This window comes from Lepeophtheirus salmonis, chromosome 1, assembly GCF_016086655.4.
Source record: "Lepeophtheirus salmonis chromosome 1, UVic_Lsal_1.4, whole genome shotgun sequence".
Taxonomy (NCBI): Eukaryota; Metazoa; Arthropoda; class Copepoda; order Siphonostomatoida; family Caligidae; genus Lepeophtheirus; species Lepeophtheirus salmonis.
The window spans coordinates 43732295-43754500 of record NC_052131.2 but is presented as its reverse complement, the minus strand read 5'-3'; the positions used below and the strand labels follow the sequence as shown (position 1 = coordinate 43754500).

The window sequence follows — 22206 nt, the reverse complement described above, 5'->3', positions numbered from 1 at the left end:
TGCCCAAATATGACAAATTAATAATTATATTATGTTAAGAAGAAAAAAAAACCACCTTGGTGACTGGACACAATAACCTTCAATACAACGAACGTCCTTAACACGTCGGCTATTGAAGGCTTTTGTTGACTACATAGCCTTGCGTATAATAACGAAGTTTATTTATGACTTAAGAGGTTTTAAAAATAAAAATGCCAATCCTGAAACAAAAAAGATCAAATAAGTCAATTTGACCTTATCTATATACTATACAGTATTGATGCATAAATATTGCATGATATTATTTTAAGACTTTCAAATAATATGAAATAAAGATGATATAGATATTTCAAATCAAATGAGAATGCTTGGTGGTCAGTTTCGGATATTTTTCATGACAAAGTTGGACTTTTAACTTTCCAAAGTTAAAAAGTATTTTTTTTTAAAAAACACTTTTTTTTTGTAAATGGAATTTGTCTTGTTGACACTTTAGGTCACTTTAATGTGGGCTTTACATGACATCACATAATGTATAATATTGATGGAAGTTGACGAGTCTTGGTCATTTGCCACATTAAAATTGGCTTTTAATCTTTGAAAGTTTAAAAAATATTTGAGCTTTTTCTTATTTTTTTTTAATATAACTGTTATTGTGTGGTTAATATATACAACAAAAATGTAAGAGATATTAAACGTCTTCGACATTTGTCAAGAGAAGTTGTGGGATTTTAATCTTTGACAATTCAAAAAAATATAAAAGTAAATGTATTTTTTAAAATGCTTATTGTTGGCACTTTAGGGCACTTAAGGGTAGGCCTTATAGAGCAACATATATTATAGATAGGTATACTGTATATGAGATGATAGATGTGATCTACCAAGGTAGTAAGTAATAGAGAGTTCATCTCTGCAATAGGGGAAATATCATTCATCTATTGTTTGCTTGCTTGCTGGCTTGAGAGAGTCAAGTCAGTGTAACTATAAAGGTATAGGTACCTTGTCTTACGTATTATGTACAAAGATAACCAAGATATACATAATAAGAATAATAAAAATAATGGATATATCCTCCACCTTCGCCTCCCTCATAACACCAAGCATGCAGGCAAGCAACCAAAGCATGAACCCCTCACAGATGAAATAAGAAAAAAAAAACACCTTAGGGGGAACTCTCGTGTTTTTTTTTTTTTTTTTCCTTCGTCTTTTCTTGGTCGTATTCTTCTCCTCTTTCTATTCTAATAGTACGAACCACTACTACCAAGATTTTATTTCTTTTTTTAAACAGGTCTTACTTACATTAGATAGAGAGAGAGAGCGAAGCGCCTGTCTTTAATAAATGACAGAGTGAGAAGTAGTGATAGTTGGAGCTCATTCACCGTCTACTACTCCATACATAGGGTAGACTGGAGACACTTAAAACACTATTTGTGGTTGGCTCAATAACTCCAAATTGGTTTGACTTAGACTCGCCAAATTTTAGCATAATCTATCTACATAAGTCTGCTATTGTTTGAACCTTTTTAGAGATAATACCAGTCATTAGTTATTATCAAAATTGCATATGAATGCAGCTCGGAAAATTGGGGAGCTATAAGGACATTTTTTTTTTTTTTTTTTGAGGAGGGTAGGATTTTTTACAAAACGTTGACAATTTTCACAGAATGTTTTTTAAAGCCATATTTTTTGAATTAGTTTAAAAAAAAAAAAAGATTGAACCTTATATAAAAAATAGACGTAATTCTTTTATTATTATAATAAATTATTTATTCAAGTTGTGATTAAAAAAATCCAAATTTTGACAGCTTTCTTTAATTTTTTGACAAAAAAAAAATTGTGTCTTTTTGACAAAATAGTTAAGGAGTGTAACGTCCCCCCATCCGATAGCAACTGGATATTCAACAAATCTTTCAACCCTCCAAAATATCACGCTTGCGTCAGAAATTATAAAAAATAAAGCAAATATTATTTATTTGATGATTAAATAACTATGTAGACTTTTCATAATGCTGAATTATAATTACATTTGAATGTATTCAGCTATAATAAGATTTATATTATAGATCGGAGAAATTCACGCCCAAAAAGACCTCTTCTGGGTAAAAAAAACATCTTTGATATTAACTTTGAAATTTTTTTAAGCTAAAAATATTAGCTTTTTAATTAATTTTTCAAAAAAAATAATTTTCTGTGAATAGTTATGAAATTTGATTTTTTTTTCTAGAAAATGTAGTATTTAAAAATATATAATATTGGGAATTAAATTTTTTACAAAAAATTTTAATTTCTTATACAATGGATTTTTGAAAATGTTTTCAAAAAAATTAATTTTTAGATGTTTTTCCCTACAAAATTCCAACAAAATTGTATCCTGCATATTACAAACAATTAATTTTGATGTAAATTTGATGACTGTAGTTTTTTTGATATTTTATCTAGCAACCTTTCCCGGTCTTACCTACAAATAGAAAAGGAACTCAAAGGAGTGTATGCCATCACGAGGTTCTTCATCGACCATCATCGTAATAATATGTATACATAGTAGATATTGTATACCTGGCGCCAAAAAGGAAGGGGGGGAGGCATGACAACGACTACCGGGCTGGTCAGGTATGTCCCTAAGGCTTTTCATTTCATCTTCATCATGATGGTACTTGCTGTTGATCCTTCTTGCTTTTTTCCCCTTCCCCTCTCTAACCACCAAAGAAAGAAAAAAAATTATATAGATATAATAATGATATAAACCATTTAATTTAATTTTCTCTGGATGAGTAGGTTTTGACGAGAATATTATTTTATTACAAATATATAGTGGATATTTCACGTTGGATAACTATGATGATAATGGTAATTATACATACACATATATGTGTGCATTCAATATATGTACACGTCAGTCATACCTTAATTAACGAGCAGCAACGTTCAAAAACCATCAAGAGGCAGCCCTAACCTGGACTGGAAATCAAGGGTCTACTAGTTTAGGAGTCCATTTATTACCTGAAAATCTGTAATTTTTTGAGTTGATAAGTCTACAAATCTTCTCAGTTCAAGGGCCCATCATTTAGCCCTTCTAAGCATAAATAGCATAAAGAGTCAATTAAATAGGGGTGGACTATTTTTGATCATTTGTTAAGTTCACAATTTTATCTAACTAATATAAATTTATTTGCAAGTGAAGTACTCATAACTAGTCATTGGACGATTCAAAAGAAAAAAAAACCCGGTGTTGATTCTGATGCAATTCTAATAAAAATTCCGATTGTTTAATATTTTAAATAATAGTTAAAAATACCATTTATCTACCAGGGGCATCCACACAGTTATATTTTAGGGGTGGATTGGGTTTTGGCCTTTTCTTGAAAAAAAATTGGAAAAATTAAATATCAAATTTATAATTTTTGAGGCAATACTTCAAATATACAAATTGATATTTATTTTATTCTAAAAAATCTACAACTATTCAAAAAATTTGGAAAAAAAAAATTAAAAATCCACCAATGTACAAAAAAATTTAGGAGAAAAATTTCAAAAATACATACATATTCAGAGAAAGTTAAATTTGTTTGAAAAAAATTTGAAAAATTAAATTAAATTTCAAATATTAAATTTTCGAAAAAAAATTAAATATTAAATTTTCTAGTAAAAAGCAAAAATTCCTTAATTTTGGGGGGGAGGTACTTTTTTTATAACCGGGAAAAGTAATAAATAAGAATTGGAATCGCAAATTAAACCTGATTTCCCCGATGCTGAACTCTATTCCAATTCCAGAAAAAACAGCGTATTTTCCGATTCCAATTAATCGTACCATCACTCCTTATGACTCCATTGACATTTAGATTTAACAAACAATGTTTAGAATAGATTTTACTAATAGAGGGACGTGCATATTAGTGATATTATTATTTAATCTTATGTATATATATGCATATATTGTGTACAAGTTACAATTTAGTCGTCTTAAAATCCATTATTCAATGTCAACATTGGTCACTTTAATTACCAACTATGCATTGATACTATTATTTATTTTTTATCTATTTAAATTACATGGTGATTATGTGTGTACCCATGAGTAAAATACCTATTTCAAAAAAAGACTTACTTAATATTTTCTTAAACAAAGATCTTTTCAAAAAAATCAACACAAATACTGGATAGGCCATAGGCTTTATAAGGGCGAATTTAGCCCTTTTAAACTCCAAAAATCCTAAAATTGATCCTAGAAACATTCTATAAATCCCTCAAGAGATCATCATCATATTGCGTTATCATTCAAAGTGGAGGCTCGCTCGCTACCCAAATGAATCTCGCAATCTGAGATGTGACTGCTCTCACCTATTTTGATACATATGAATTAGATTCGATGATTAAAAAGAATAGGAGCGATTACGACTTTTATGTATTATGTGACGTATTTTTTTTTTTTTTTTTTTTTGGGTTGGGCCCCAGTGTTGTTGTTTTTCATTGTATTCATTTGAGCTCTTTTTTTAGACTCACTTTAGACGAGCCTTGTATCTAGCTAATAATGATAATACTTACTATGTTACTTGGAGTCCACCACTTATATACTTTTGTCCTTGAAGGGGACTCACCTCTTCTCCTCCTCCTTTACTCTGGTGCCGCTCCTTAGTATTTACTTGTAGTAAAATCTATGCCATTTTGATAAATTTGTCTATCCCGTGAGGCCAGGTGCAATAACTACTGTTAAATATTGACTTTCATGGATTATGTACCTATAATATTTTATCATAATGCTTGAGTATTTTTATGCTTGCTTTCTATTCTAAATCCCCGAGGATCTTTAAAAAAACGAAAGAAAAAATGGCGGAAATGTACTCTTAAAGTACGCCCAAGAGTACCTACTACTATTCATGTACGATTTTAGATAAAAACTCACATAAAAATATGCTAATGAGACCATCACTGTGTTTGTATTCTTCTTCTTTATTATTTTTTATTATTATTATTTTGAATGGGTAAGTGAGGGTGGAGCAGAGGGTGATGTTGATGACACGCGATCAGCACATCATTTGAATACCTTATTTGTACAAAGTATTTCTTTTTGTGTGTAGTAGTATTGTTATACTATATATATGATGAACTTATGAGCATTGTACAAAATATTTTGTAAAAAAAAAATCAATTGATTTCTGTCAAAAAGTGGAAGGGAAGGAAGAATGAGAAAAAGAAAAATAGTATAAATGGTGGACTTGCACCTAGCTACAATCATACGGGGAGAGAGAGGGGGAAGGGACCTACACACAAGTTAATTAATAAAGAATATTGTTAAATGATTTTGTCATTTTTTTAAATAATTCCAGACATCTTTTAAATCGCATAATTGACTTCAAAAAAGGAGAGAGTAATAGGATTAAAATGGGGGTGTTAGCGAGAGAAGGGGTTGTTGAGTTGCCAAATTATTGTATTAGTATTTATAATTCCTTCTTTCAAATCATACGATTGACAACTAAGAAGGGGGAAATCAAAATGGTGGTATTGTAAGCACATACGTGGAGAGAAGTGATTGATTGCACTTAACACAATTTAAATTATTTTAAAAAATTGCGAAATGATTACATCATTTTTAGTAAAATCATTCTTTCTTTCAAATCTTATCATTGAAAACATTGAAGATATAGAGAGAGCCAGAGAAAGGGAGTTAAATCAAAATGATGGTGCTGCTCGCTATCAGTAGGTTTTTAAATGACAATTATTGTTTATTATTTTGTATGATAAAATATAATAACTCTTTCCTCATTCAAAAATGCACTCCCATCGTGATTGTGACTACTAGGCAGAGAGTCTTTGGACAAAGCCGTTGAAGAATTTTCTCACCGGGATGTGAGAAGGATGGACAATCCCTAATTAAAAATGCATGGCAACGACCCCTTTTGTTTGGTTTTGTTTTGTTTCATAGTAAACAAGCTGGGTAAGAAGAAATGAATGTAAAACAGGGAGTAATAATAAACAATGGACGTATTGTACTTTCCAATTTGGACTTTGGATAGCGAATCATTTGTATTTTTTGTACTATACACATACTGGTGATATAAAAAAAAACAAAAGGAAGCATATCCAGATTAAAACAATGGTATTTCGCCGCCATCCACATCGGGTTTCAAGAGTATGTATGTGAGAAAATCAAAGGGGCAAAATATTTTCTCACACATAGAAGACTCATCAGAAATATATATAATACATAGCTATAAACAATAGGCCAACTCAACAACGACAACTGTGGTGGCAGTTTAAATATAAATGAACTGGACGTTCATTCAAATATACATATATTTTTCGTTAAAATACGTTTGTATTTATTTTAAAATATGTTCACTGTATCTATCCATTAAAATAGAATTATTTTAATGGATGCAATGTCAGTTTGGACAGTGTGTGTGAGTGTCCACTTGAACTCTTGCCAAAGTGGACGATGACCCAACCTATGATTTCCAAGCGTATATTTGAAAATGTTAAAAAAATAAAACAAGGTTAGAAGTAATTAAGAACAAATTAGACATATAATATACAATGTATAAACGTATGAACATATTTGGCTAGATAATAAAAATAATAAAAATACATTGTCCAAAAGCGGAGAATGTTCATTGAATAATCAAGAAGGAAGCGGAGGTGGAGGAAAGGGAGGGGGGAAATGTGCAAATCCCATCATTCTTACAAGGTAAAAATTATATTTATCATGAAAACAGCAACAGTTTGCCTATATTATTAATATGAGACAATTTGCCGTCATCTTGAAGTATTAAAGATAACTGTTTACAGGATAGGGAGAAGAAAGAAAAAGTAATCTAAAAGAAACTTCCATGCTTGAGAGTAGAAGGTATATATATTTATTTAATAATAAACCATCTGTCAATTTTTAACGAAAAATAAAAGGAAATAAAATATTATGTATGTATTAGGGGAGAAAAAAAAAGGAGAATTAAAAATATACAAAATTACATAAGGATTACGTAACTGAATTTTGCAAAAAAATCAATTCCTTCTTGGATAATTATATTGGTTCATTTTTTATGTATTAAAAGCCAAACTTCATTGTATCTTCTCTATTATTATTGATTTGAAAAAGGATATCTAATATGTATATATTAATTCGAAGAGATGAAGTTCCACCTACGGTACACTGTACGTACATACAGAATCAACTCCTACTATGTACACAATCCCTACTGTTGCATGTAGTTTGATTTATACAAAAAACCTAAAGAAAAAAAACGGAGAAGTTTCATGAATTAAAATAATAATGTCTATGTAAAGATGGATCCCATTTTGACTTTTTTGCTTCTTCTTTTTTTGAAAGTCGTATAGGACAATGATACATTTAGCTAAAAATTCTACACGAGTGTTGGGATTTGGTCCATTATAATTTTTGTAAGACCAAACGAATTATTCAGTCCAAGTACGGTCTGGATCACTCTCGTAGTAGTAAAATTCGTTCTACACTAAAAAAAAATCAGTCTTGATTGGTCAAATAAAAATACATTTTTATAGATGACAATTTTTTTCGAAAATAAAATTTCAATTCGCACTGAAACGTGGATTCATATCGCAGGTTAAAACCTACTCCAAAAGGGGATTTATCACCCAAAAAATATCGCTTTGTAAAGAAAAAAAAAAAAATGATGAAACGGATAAAGCAAATCTGTCTAAAAGTTTTCTTTTCTTAAAAAAAGTATGGGTCATGTGGTCAAATTAACTGTAGACGCCCCTACATTACATTTATTGTATCTCACAAACAGAAAAAAGGCCCAATAGTAACCCATTGTTTCCAACTCTGGAATTATACATACATTATTTAACATTTGTTGGGAAATCTTCGCTACTTGTTGACATGAAGCAATACTATATCAACAAATCAACGTTTCCAACACTGATTAGGAGAAGAGATACATATATATATATGTAGATAGTTGGCAAAAAATACAGTGCAACTTTTGTGTGTTGGTGAGGTTACACCGATCTGCAGATACGTGTAGAAAAAAAATCATAGGTGACCGAACTGATGGGAAAATGTGATCACGGAACAAGCCTCAACACACATGTACACCTAATAATATATGGTCCGTCAACATAAAACACTCTTGAATATAAATCAAGAAAATGAGAAATTCCCATTTTATATATGTATACAGGGTAGGGCATCAAAAACGTGGACTCGACAGCCTGATTTAGAAATACATCAATAATTTTATATTTTCAATAATAGGCGAAACAATCGTGCTAACAAAACATGGAGACTAGGTTTTTGCAAAACTTTTTTCACTGAATATGGCCACCTTCATTATTAAGCCATTATACATCATCGACTGAAGACCAAGCTGGAGTTGATGAGAAAGTCATCTGATAATTTGTCCCATGCAGCCACTATGGAAGACTTCAGTGAGTCCACATTTGGGTGTGAGGTCCTCTTGGTTTTCCCTCTCCTATAGAAAAGTCCAGTGGGTTCAAATCTGGTGAGGAATATATCTTTAAGCCAAAATCGAGCCATGTTATCTGTGCAGAACTTTTGTTACTAGGTGGACGTGTGAGAGGGGGCTCCGTCCTGAGTCCACACGTAGTTACCGTCCGGGTAGTTGGTCTTTGTATGTATTTCATAGACATATTTGAGTGAATTATAAAGCTTTGTATTCAAATTACTGGGATGAGTTAAGATACTCAAGAATTTTAGCTACAATTTTGACCTTTTATTTGATTTAAGAAACTTATGTTGGCCCGTTATGGTCTTATAAGTAAAATTGATTATTCTTTTATTGTGAGGATCAATTTTGGGTACTATAAGTAGTACCATTTGAGGCACACCCAAATAGATATGAACGATAGTTTGTCAAAGAATATAAATGTAATCCAGACTCAAAATCATTCCCGCTTGTTTTTATGTTGATGGCTCACATATGTAATATTATAAAGAATTTACCTTTTTCTCCCTATATGTGTGTAGTAATGATATGTATTATCGAATAATAATAAGCAGACAACTCGCCTCTGACCCCCCCCCCTCTCTATTTTGTGCTTGTTTGTTTCTATTTGTTAATACCTACATTTTAACATGCGTATGTAATATCAGTCCAAGAGTATCTTTTAAATAATATACATAAACATAGGATATTAATACATAATATCATAGGAGTATTTTGTATAAGTTGGGATTATTTCGCCTTATAATGTCATAGTTGGGCTGGACATTTTTGTAAGACAAAAAAGAGTGCAAGGAGAAGGCGGGAGCGAAACATGTGGCATTACTGAATTAAGTACCTTGTTAGTATCAGCTTCCTATTATGTGGGGGGAATTAATTACTTTTACAGAGAAGGAGAACCTACAACATTCAAAATAGCATTAGTGGATAAAAAATATTATATATATATTTAAATTCATTTATGCATTTTTTTTTTAGAATTTACACGAAATATAGGGAATAATGCATAAATAATGAACAAAAAAGAAGAAAAAGCCACGAATCAACCGTTTTTCCCTTTTTAAACCCTAAATTTAGGTTTTTTTTCTTTACAAACATGATAACTCTGATCATAGGGTTTAATATATGATTTTTCTTTAGAGAAAAGAAGTAAGTCTTTCAACTTTTTGGATAAACTTTTATTTATAAATAAAAAGCCATGACACTTTCTTTATAAAATATTTAATTTTTTTTTTTAGTTATTAAATATTCAACAGTCGCTGTCTTTTGGTTCCAAATATTACAACACATTTTTTTACAGATATATCAATTTTTCCGACTGATAATTTCACAGGTCACGCCCCATAGGAGCCATTCTATAAATTAATAATATATTTATATAGCTGTATACACGTAGTAAATTTGGGATGTGGCATGTATCCTCCCCCGACCCATATTTAGTATCATCTTAGTTTCGTCGATTTTTTTTTTTTTTTAAAGTACTGGCTTTGATCAGATGAAACATTTCAAAAAGTTATTTCTTTTTCTCTACGTCTCGTAATCGTCATTCAAAAATATTATTTGAGGAATAAATACATTTCGTCTAGTCATAGCTGACGAAATTAGCACTGATGTATAGATAAACGTAGTGGTAAGCTGCAGTATTCACAGTATACCAGTACAAATGTATTGTCCACGGTAGAGATTTTCAATATACCGCAATACCTTCGAACCTCTTACTTTCGTTCTTCATTAATAAAAACATTTATAAGTAGTTAGTCTTCAGATGGATCAATAATTTTATCTCTGTAGTCTATCGATCACCATCATCCGATGATCTCATTAACGAACACAAACCCTTCTTTAAGATCGGTTAATGGCTATTTCTTGTTGAGTAGTATATATATTTATAACTGACAATTGAAACTTCCTACTAAAATGAAATGGACCACCTTAAAACAGATTTTGAAACATATATTATATACAGTAATACGGCGGGAATTTAAAAAAATCCCGCACTGTAAATTATGGAACATCCTATCCTTAATTATATTAACATTTGTTTGTAACTGTGGGCCTTTTAACTTTATAATGTCCCACAGACTACATACTCATGAGTATGATCAGAAAATTTTTATTTATCGAACCTCTAATGCAATTTACAACATTGCATGTAGACTGTTAATTAATTATTATTCATTTCATTTTTTGGTTGTTACTCGCACAGAATTGGAACTTGTACATGATATTACATAAAACGACGACCTTTAAATAAAAAAAATTACAAAAAAAATATAAATTTTTATTTTATAAAAGTTGCAAATTTAGGTATTTTTTTCAAAATTAGGTTTTATAATATCCGGAGCCTTTTCAGGGGTGTCTGTAGGATTATATACATATATATATTGGCTTGGTTTTTGGAATTTTTTGGGAAAAAAAATCAACAATTAAATTTTGTAGAAATTTTTTTTATAAATCCACGGCTGTTCCCAAAAAATAAAATTTTTTGGAGAAAAATTTCAAAAATCCATACCTATTCACAGAAAAGTAAATTTGTAGGAAAATAAATTGTACAAATTAAATTAAATTTCAAGTATTTAATTTTTGGGGGAAAATTGAATATTAAATTTAGTAGTAAAAAGCAAAAATTCCTTAATCTAGGGGGAGCTACAGTCCCTTGAAACCCAGCCCCTGCAGACGCCCCTACTTTTAGTAATAAAATTCACCATTAGTTTGTAGAAAGTAAATTATAGAATATTCATATGGTCTCAAATATTTGCATTCACTGATTAATTAATTGTCAGCATTTTAGAAATATTCGCATTTGCAAAAGACAAGATTGTGATATTTGCATATAAATTATATATATATATATGTTAGATTTGTTTATAATCTTGAAAAGTAAGTATTCAATGTGTCTGCCTACACCAGGGAGGGTCGTTTCGTCCTCATGCACACAAGTATTCCCTCTCTATCACTATGGTCCATAATTATGTGGAAAGGATTTTAAATTAACCCTTCCCACTTCATGACAATAATTATTCGACCCCCCTCCACAGAAACTCATATAACCAATTTATCAGCCTTTTTGGCGCTGTAACTAATTAGCTACTACTGATCATATATATATATATATATATACAAGTGAAAGAACCCTTGGATTATATATAATTATTATTATCGAGCATTCCATGGAAGGTCATTTTGTTGCAAAGTTAAACTTTTTACAAATTGCAGCATACTCTACAAATTACGGAATGTATATTTTAAAACTTTCTCTAGAGTTGATTCTCTAGAAGAAAACCTCCATGGAATGAGTATTTATTTTAACACCAATCTATCACTTTGATGCATCATTTAAATTGGTTTAAAAGAGCTATTGATAGGTATTCATGAGTCACTTCAAAAACCACAAAATATGGGAAAGAGAGAGAAACATGGTGGCTCTCTTTTTCATACACACATTGAGCCATCATCACAATGGCGGGTGGACCCCTCAAAACCATCATTATCAACATCTTCCATGATAGTTTTTCTATATATACATATATGTTCCTTCCCCATACTCCTTATTCACTTTGCGCACTCTCGAAATCCAAGCCATGCGGGGCTTACTTTTATAATAGTCAGACTTCACTACTACTACTATACTACTAGTAGTAGTAGTTGTAGTAGTGAAGTATGTATGCAATAACAACAAAAATAAGAATAAGAACAAAGTAGTTGCTTGGTATTTATTATTCCTTCTTCTTTACTTGCGTGTGTTTTTTTTCTTCTTCTTCTTGGAGTCCCATCACCATCAAAAAGAATCATCATCCACCTTCATCCACCATCGCCGCCAACGCAAGCGCCACGCCCGTTAAAAAACTAATGTGTATTATTTTTAGTGTCACCTCTGAAGTAGTCGAAGGCAGTGTCAGACAAGGAATTACTTATTTGCTTTTTTGTTGTTGATATAATATTATACTTACATATACATAAGTATTAATAAGCTAACTATAGGTGGTACACATTGATAGCACACATTCCATGTACCTACAACTTATTAGGTAGATTTTAACTACCATTTTAACATAGTATCTACCTTAGAAGAAGAAGAAGAAAAATATCCTCTTATGTGAAGTTACAAGTGTGAACTACTCATTTTTAAGGCCTTACTCCCTACATTTATAATACTTTTGATTTGAAGAACAAACATCATTCGTCGTCCTAAGAGGAAAACTATAATAATGTCTACTTCTTCATATTCTAATAATTCGTCTCTCTCGAATTCTTCTTCTTGCGTACATTGTTTTCAAGGTATGAGAACTTCATAGTTTTGTTTTTCTTTTTTTATATTATTTTTTATTATTATTGACTTACCTTCGTCTTGCATTTCTTCATACCTTATTTTTCGAAATCGTCAAATAAAAAGGTTGAGGCCCTGACCTTATTCTAGAATATTACACTTCAAGTTCTTGTTAGAGCCTTTCAACACCAACTGTATATACACATATAACAAACGAGATATGCATGAAAAACTTCATTAAAAAATTGCAAAAAATATATATATTTAAAGGCAGAGATTAAGTGTACAATATAACATTATATAAAATATATTCATACAATTTTTTTAAAATTTTTTTTGCAACACTTTCTGACCCCTGCAAATATTTTGCTTTTTTTCACATTTATTTATTTATCTACCTTTTATTAAATAACTCAAAAATAATAATCATCTAGCCATATGCACGACTCGTGGGAGGTGGGGAAAATATTAGAAAGGGTCAAAGAAAGTCGCATATTTTTTTTTGCGAAATTGCATACTCAGCACCTTATCTCTAAGAAATTTTGTAGTTTACAAAATACTACACTAATCAGGGGCGTCCGCAGGGTGTGGGCTGGAGGGGCGGCAGCCCCTTCCCATAATTAAGGAATATTCCCTTTTTACCAGAAAATTGTTTCGTCATTTGGCCAAATTATGCAGCAGAGCAATAAATTTATTATTTGATATTTTTCTTTCCAATAAATTTTATTTTCTATGAATAGCTATAAATTTTTGAATTTTTTTTCCAAAAAATTTATTTTATTGTGAATAGGTATGGATTTTTGATTTTTTTTTTCCAAAAAATTTAATATTTGAAATTTTTGTACAAAAAATTTAATTTTTGGTGGTTTTTTTTATATTAATTTCAAAAAAATTTAATTTTTGGATTTTTTTAAAATTCCAAACACCAAGCCCCCCTATAATATATTCCTGCAGATGCCCCTGACAATACTATAGCTTCTTACTACATTTAATTATATTAATTTTCTGAGAAATTATCTATGTGGCTAAAGAGAGTAAAATGTACCTTTGAGGCATATTATTGTATTAATAAATTTTCTTGGATGGTCTAGTACTATATACTAAAATATACACGGTTTGAAGAAGAGAAATTTATTCTCCTTTGCCAGATGACTCCTTTTTCTAACTAGCTGCATAATTATAATTAAATACGATTCAGTTCGTTTTTGGACTATGCCTGTTGTTCCATGCTCTACTATAATCATGATCATTCCTGGACATATTTTTTATTAATTTCAAAAATGTTAAAATATGACTCATAAAAAGTCAGAGAGAGAGAGAGTGAGGGAGGGAGGGAAGGAGGGAAAGGGAGAAATGCAGTTTGATTCAAAAAATGTACATACAATATAATGCATAATATATTTGTAGTATTTTCTTTAAAAAAAATATTAGCAAGCCCTTTTCAAGGAGAAGGCCTTGACATTGAATTACAGGAATCATTTTAGAAAGCACATCACTACCACTTCTTTTTTTCTCCTCCTCGAAGGAAGAAGTCTCTCCTTCGTTTGAGAAATTAGTACAACTGTATATTTTTTTGCAAGAATTAAATAAGCAGATCCCACTTGAGCCTTCCTTCAGATAGTAGTAGCCTCTCTCACTATTTTTTGTTGTCACTCATTGATTTTGAAAAGATAGAATGGTAATAACTAACTTTTATAATTAATAATAGTAGGGGCTTGAATTGAACATGTTAATAATTCAATATATGCTTGATACAGCATATTATATAAATCCTTGCAATAAATCCATTTATAGTTGATAGTAAATAACAACTTATTCGTTCTTATCCTTTAGATTCAAATCCACATCAAGATGTCGTGGCCCTGGAGTTATAGTACTCCATCACCTTCTCCTACCCGCACTGAGGAACTTAAATTTACAAATGGAGGAAACATTGACAACGGGTGGGATTCCACCTCTCAGAGGAGGAGTACCCTCTCAACTCAAGAAACGTAAGAGGCTCAATGCAGTTTTGGATAAAATATCTCATAGATCCAGTGTTACTGATAGCAACGGTCATCGGAAAAGAGATACGAATACAAACAACAATAATAGCAAAAAAAACAACAACCGATCTATAATTACGACTACGAAGACGAAAACGACAAACTCTAATACTATGTTCGGCAGGTCCGAACGGGATGTGTCAGCCTCGCAGAAACGGGAATTGTGGCGTGAGAATCCTCAGAAAAAAGTGGATGAGCAAGAGTCTAAAGTTCGAACGGAGCCTCTACACATTTCCATTTCTAATAAGAAACTTAACCTTGAATCCAGTGGTGGGGGTGGGTCGGAATCTCTTGAAGAGTCGGAGATTGATGTATTTTCACCAAAGAGATCTCCGCATTCCTCACCACAAGTTAGTTTGGATTCACCTCGCATTTGTTTTTCTCCGCTGCGAATTAAAGATTCTATAGAGGAGGAGTTGGAGGATGATTATCGGGGTGATGATGATGATGAAAGGAGGGGCAGTGGACGGGGTGCTGCTACTTCTCTCAATGTTCCTAAATTCAGTATTCGAGGATGCGAATCCCTTGACTCAGAGACAATACTCCCACATTTTGTTAAAAAATCATCTTCTCGAAGTACTTCAAAGTACATTCGATCCATCTCTCCCAATCCCTCTCTACAAAGCCTGAGTCATTTGCCCACCTATCTTACTGAAATCTATAGGCGTCGCTGTCTATCAGATACGGACCTCAGCGCAACTCTTGAAGATCTCATTAAGGCTAAAACTCAACAACAATTACATTCGTCTCGTCCTCGCTTCCTTCCTGGAGGTGTTCAACCCCATCATCACTTGTCACTCCCCATCAAACAAGGGGAATCCCTCGAGTCAGACTCTCAAGAATCTCCGCTTGATTTGTCCATCCGATCAAGTGTAAGTAGTACAACGGGTTTGTCCTACAAAAGTATATCAACATCAAGTGTGGACAGTGTTTCGAATGTGAATACTATGTCTACCACTACAATCAAGTCTATGCCACCTACACTCCGCTCATCCCTCGAAATAGTAGAGACTTCCGGGAATCCTGATGTATCCTATTCCTGTCCAATCTGTGGACAAATGTTTTCCTTGCATGATCGTTTGGCCAAACACATGGCTTCCCGTCATAAATCCTCCCGTTCCACTGATAGCACAAATACCAAAGCCTATGCTTGCGAAGTCTGCAAACGCTCCTTTGCTCGATCGGATATGCTCACAAGACACATGAGACTTCACACTGGGATCAAACCCTACACATGTAGAATTTGTGGTCAAGTATTTTCCAGATCTGATCATCTTTCTACACATCAAAGAACACACACAGGCGAAAAACCATATCGATGCCCCACTTGTCCTTATGCTGCATGTCGAAGGGACATGATTACTAGGTAAGGATTTACTCAAATTAAATAGGGTTATTTAACTCGATCTCTCATTAATTTTTTATATTCATAGGCATATGAGGACTCACACCAGATACGAATTAAGCGAATCCACGAGTGCAGAAGAGACACACTATAGTAGTGACTCTCTCAAAAGCTCTCGCTCCATATCCTGTGAGTCAGATTGGAATCAGGATTCCAAGGAAACCGAGGCACCCACTACCACCATCACCACGACAGTGACGACTAAACCTCCAAGTCCCATGGATACAACGGATAAACAGACATTATTTAAAGTAGATAGTAACAAGAGATAGCTAAAAGCGTAGATACATACATAAAATGTATATGTAGTTACAAAACTAGGTATAGAATATGTAGGTGAACAAATCATTTTCTCATCACGATCTTCCCGGACCTTACAGCTGAGTTACATATGTACGGTATCTATGTAGACTAAAGGTAAGAGAGCTTTATCAGAAAGCCAAACATCATCCAAGTATACAACATAAATAAATATTATATCGAGAATATGATACATTTTTCTCAACATTCCTCTTGTAGTGATGGCGCAGTTAAACTGCTAATTAATTACAAGTTACATATAGATGCATTCAAATCAGTGTTAATCTCATCTTTCATTCTTTTGTATGTATGTATGACTATTGACAACTCATTTATGTATAGTATATTGTATTATGTTAAAACACACTTATGTATGTATATAGCTATTATGGGTTATGATGACTTGAGTGACCTATGTCATGCTGCTGAAGAACGTATATAATATGTATTATATACATATTTATATTGAACTTTTGACAAAGTGATACTTGATAACTAAACAACTAAGTTTCCCCGGTGACAATTTTTTTATGTATTATTTTCAAAAGAAAGAAAATTTATAATATACATAGTATTTATTTTTCATTACTTCTTTAAATTTGATAAAGGAATATTGGCATTACATATATATCAATTCATTATCCTTATAAAATGCACGACTTTTTGTTCATCACTGTGATCACTCGTTTTTTATTTGTATATACATTATATATACTTTAAACGACCCCTATCATCACTTAAATCTATTTCCTATTCATTATTAGTTTCTCCCACCTCAAGCCCCCCACAAAACGTTTCATTTTAAATTTTTGTATAAAAGTTTCATTCCTGACATAATATTTATTATTATTAAGTACTCGTGTCTTTATACTTTATTTTATTATTATTTTTGCTCAAATTTAAATGTTGATACATTCAAGGGTTGAGAAATTATCATAATTATTGTTATTTTATTTAGTTTCATTCACTCAATCAAGAACCCTTGCTGCTCAAAAATACAAAAATGATACAAATAGATAATTATACTTTCTTATAAATAAATATTTAGCTGTAAAGTAATATAAACCTACCTATCCATCTATATATAAATATATATATTCAAAATAAAATACAATGACTAATTAATTATTTTTTAGAAAGAAAACAATAACATCATTCATCTTTCTTAGTTAAGAAATACTTTTAACTAGTTTTAAAATGGAAACATCCTCGTTGACCTGAACATTATCAATATTCAAGGGAGTAAGGAAAATATACTGAAATTTCCGAGTATCCGTAGCAATATTAATAATAAGATCCAGGGCAACTCTTCGATTAACCATGTCCATAAATACATCAAACTCGTCCATGATCCGAAAGGGTGGATGCATTGAGTCCCAAAGAGCTAATATCAAAGAAATTGTAGAGTAGCTTTTCTCACCACCAGAGAGAGTCTTGAGTCCACGTCTCTGTTTAGATACACTACTTCCTTCAGGATTCACACTCATTCGAAGAGAATTCTCCTTGTGATCAAAGGACAGCTCCCCAATATAATTTCGAGCCGAGAGACGCATTGAGAAAGCCATTTTAATTCTGCGACAAACTGATTTTCGAATTTCTACAAACCCTAGCTTACGAATATCCAGGGTTTCTCCCAGTCGCTGTATTTTCTCGCTAAGAGTGATGCATTTTGTCGTAACACTACGAAAAAGATTTCCCAATCGTCCATATTCCTTCGTTATGGTCTCTGGCGACTCGTGGACCCGTTCTTGTCGCTCCTTCAAACTCTGCTCAGCGGCCTGGATTTTATTGTATATTTCTAAAATTAAAATAAAATTCAAACAATGACATAAAAAATTATATTCTGTAATAAGTAGTTTGATATCTACTCACCGTCTTTGGAGCGAATGGTATCAATCCTTTCCTCACTCCACTTTTTAGCCTTTTGTAAATGTTTATCTATTTCAAGGGACACTTTGTCCTTGTCTTCTTGTTTCGTAGATATCATTTCACTAAATTCAGTCTTCTTTTGAGTAATTCGATTCCTCTCTTTGTCAATTTGATTAATATCACTTTGAATGTTCAACATTTTTCGTTCTAATGACTCAGTATTATAGGTAGAGCATTTTTCTTCGATTTCAGCATAGTTTTTTTGAGCGGATAAACAAACTTCTTTTACAGAAGCAAATTGCTCTGATTCACTCTCCAGCTCATCACTTAAGCGACCCTTCATTTCCTCAAATCCTTCTAGATCCTCTTCCATCACAACTACATCCATAGGCGGCTCTTCCGTCTGCTCCTCAGAATTAATAACGTTGAGCTTAGCACTTTTTTCAGTAATTATCCTCTGTTGTTCATTAATCTTTTTCTTACTCAGTGACCGTTCCTCGTAATTTAATTTAATGTTTCCACTCTTAAGCGACTGAAAAATTATTTAAAATAATAAGCACAAAATAACGTATAAAAAACCATTTTACTCACATCATGAGCTTCTTGAATGGCATTATACTCTAACTGAGCAGCATTTAATTCCTTCTCTAGACCTACCAAGTGTTCTCCCACATTTGACTGAATTAATAGTTGCTGACTCAGTTGAGCAGACATGTAGGATCTAAAAAGGGCATAATATGTATGAATATAGAAATGTATGACAATAAAATACTTAGTATATAACCCACCGATAAGGATGAGAGTAATAAGAACAGGCACAGTGTCGTTCCTCCGAGTACACAAGACCGTAACTACAATTTTTTGGAGAACTTTGAGAAAACATCTTTTGAGCTAAAGATTCTGTGGGAAGAATAAGTATTTTTTCAATTTTACGATGATCAATCAAACAGTTAGCAATATTCGCGTCATCAAACTCCAATAGGTCAAAAACGGAGGGATAATTCCCTTCATTAACTTTTTTGTTAGAGACATCATATATATCCTTTCTAAACGTGAGAGTGTATTTGGAGCCCTTATAGTTATAATTCCTAGCGAACTTTTCAAATACAGTCTTATCTTCATAATTATCAAAAATAAAAGCTTGACACAATTTGCGTAGTTCTGAATCGACAAGAATCTTTTGAGATTTAGTCACGCCGCTCTACATATTTAAAATCCAAAAATAATTATAATATCAATAATAATATGTGTATTAATAATAATTTTCTTCCGTCTTACCTTAAACCGTATAAATGCACCTAAAGGCCCAATGGGTTTATGCTTAAAAAGTCTATAATTATCCTCAAGAGCAGCACATAAGTTAACCATATCAGAGCCATACACAGCAAACTTATTATCTTTTAGCCCTTGAAGTGACTTTATTCGTTTACTAAGAGTCTCCATCTTGGATTTAGAGGCTGACATTTCGTGTCGATGTTCTCGAATTTGGTCTTCAATGCGTGAAATTGTTTTTTCAATATTATGTAAATGATTATCTGTTGTATCCACGATGGACTTAGCTGTGGAAATTTCCTTTCTCAGAGCACTCTTAATGGCTTCTCGTCCCAAACGTTTCTCTTCAAATTCTGAGACACCTTCAGCCTTTAATTTCTTTATCATAGTTGTTAACTCCAATATCTCCTTATCATTTTTACTGAGCCTTCTCTTTAACTCATCCATTTTTCTTGAAGATGACTTAACATGAGTATCTGCTACTTGAAGAGCCTGCTTTGCAGCATATTTCTCTTCTTGAAGGGCTTCTTCCGTTGCACGAACGGATTTCAAGTCCTCTCCCACTTTATCTTTCTTACTCTTTAATTTTTCATAGACCTCATTTTTTTCCATGTATAAGTTGTCGTATTTTTGGACTTTCTTATTCAGATTATCAATAGAGAGAGTGATTTCTTTATCTTGATTCTCTAATTCTTTGACAATGGACCAAGCCAATTCCGCTTTCATGCCCTTAATATCCTTGCGACGCGTCTCAATACTCTGCATAAAATCATATTTCTTCTTCCAGGTTCGGTACTCCTTTTCCAACTTTTCTTTGTAATCATTTTTTTCCTCTAAACGTGACTCTGCTTCCATTTTCTTTTCAATAGCAGAGCTGTAAAACTTTTTGCAATCCTCTAGCTGAGTTGCAAGCATAAAAAAAGTATAGAGCTTTGTATCCGTCGCATCTTTTAAGAGTGTCTTGGCAGTTTCTTGCATTAATATAGTTACTGGATTTGTTATTTGTATAGAAAATGCCGTTAGTATACGAGACAATTCTTTACTTGGTTTCTTAACCGGAACGATATGACCTTTTGCATCCTAGTTCAATAATGATATAAAAAATATCGATGTAGACGCAACTATATAATGAATTATAAATACCTTGAACTTATAGGAATTCCCTCCAGACCTATTGATGGATCTAACTACGGTGATTAATTGACCGAAATCCTCATATCGATATCCATTTTCCCCTTGATTCATGAGAGAGACTTCAACAGAACATCCATTTGAGCCCTCTCGAATGAGATCCTTTAGGGATGACTTCCCCAGATCCTTGGCTTTACCTCCCAGTCCAAATAGAATCCCCGTAAGAACGGCGGACTTCCCAGATCCATTCTGTCCTGCGACGAAATTTACACGACGTGTTGGAGAGTAAACAAACTCCTGATGACACATAAATTGCTTCAGAACAACCTTTTCAATCATTCCAGGGAGACGTTCCCAATCTTCTTTCTCTCCTCGAAGACTCTTGGAAACCCTTTGTTGGGAATCCTCTTCCGCAGGCCTTTTCATTCTGGGAAATTAGATCAATTATCAGTAGAGCAGTACTTGGTCTGACTACTTCCCGCGCTAATTTCGTCATGGCATCTTATTTTCACAAAATGTTATTATTAGTATCGTTCTTGATGAACTAGCTAGCAGAGTCCTAACTAGATGTAATATGGACTCGGCTATGTCGCAACACCCTTGAATTATATTCAGAAAGTCACGAAACCTTCTAAACATTTACTATACAGAAGTAATTATTGCGTAAATCCTCTAATAATAAATTGATTGGAGCTACTAAACCTCTTATTTTAACCATCGTCATTTTATGATAATCCTAATGGCGTCAGTGAATAAAATAATATTCAGAATTGCAAAACGAATTTCGACTCTATGTAAGACTCATTCAATCAAACACTATCAAGCAAGTATAAGAAAAGGGGGATCCAAATATTTACTATATTATTATTAACTGCGAATTATGAATTACTAGGGAATATTTTGATTTCCAAAAAATAGGACACTTATCAACATAGTTTTTAAGACCCTTTGAAATTAATTAATTCATTAAAATATAAAGAATAACTTATCTACAGAATGTGAAAGGAAGACATGCCCAGAGAAATAAGGAAGGATGTTCATCCTATAATAATCCCCCTAATGATATTCATATATTTTACTTATACAAAATCTCATTGTAATTTATTTTTTATATAGAGGCCTAGAGGATTCATGCTCCCACTATGTTTCTTTTTTAAATATCGCGGAAAATGGACCACAAAAATAGATCCTTACTAGAGATATCCCCTCCCCACAATCTTGTGTACAATAAAGAGTGGAAGGCGTTTACATCTTATAAGCTCTGGCATGCCACATACTGCAGTAGTACTAGGTATTGCCACTGCCAGGTGCCATAGTCCATAACGATAATATTTATCAAGGATTTTGCGTTTTAATTCTTTGAGCCGAGTTGCGTGATTTCAACTTTCACATTCCAGTTGTACCTGTCGAATGAGGTAGAGGGAAATATATAAATAATTTTGGGGGTTACATAAGAAGAGAGTGACGTCACCAAGGAGCCAAAATAAGATGCAGCGAATATGTTGA

At 32.4% G+C, this 22206-nt stretch overlaps 2 protein-coding genes across 3 annotated transcripts; one reads left to right on the top strand and one right to left on the bottom strand.

Annotated features, from left to right (window-relative positions):
- Window positions 1-12278: 12278 nt before the first annotated feature.
- Window positions 12279-17537, top strand: klu (zinc finger protein klumpfuss). Of its 2 annotated transcripts, none has more exons than XM_040726172.2 (3): window positions 12279-12689; window positions 14512-16089; window positions 16157-17537. In XM_040726172.2, the coding sequence occupies exons 2-3, from the start codon at window positions 14600-14602 to the stop codon at window positions 16398-16400; spliced, it is 1734 nt and encodes a 577-aa protein (XP_040582106.1). In that variant the 5' UTR covers window positions 12279-12689; window positions 14512-14599; the 3' UTR covers window positions 16401-17537. The 2 variants fall into 2 exon arrangements, with proteins under 2 accessions (XP_040582106.1, XP_040582113.1); XM_040726179.2 differs by lacking the exon at window positions 12279-12689 and adding an exon at window positions 13877-14356.
- On the bottom strand, window positions 17291-22001 carry SMC6 (Structural maintenance of chromosomes 6). The gene is made up of 6 exons (XM_040726165.2): window positions 20713-22001; window positions 19576-20649; window positions 19086-19498; window positions 18889-19018; window positions 18301-18829; window positions 17291-18226 (listed from the first exon to the last, which is right to left on the bottom strand). Exons 1-6 carry the CDS (start codon window positions 21124-21126, stop codon window positions 17598-17600), a joined length of 3189 nt encoding a protein of 1062 aa, XP_040582099.1. The 5' UTR covers window positions 21127-22001; the 3' UTR covers window positions 17291-17597.
- Window positions 22002-22206: the final 205 nt, after the last annotated feature.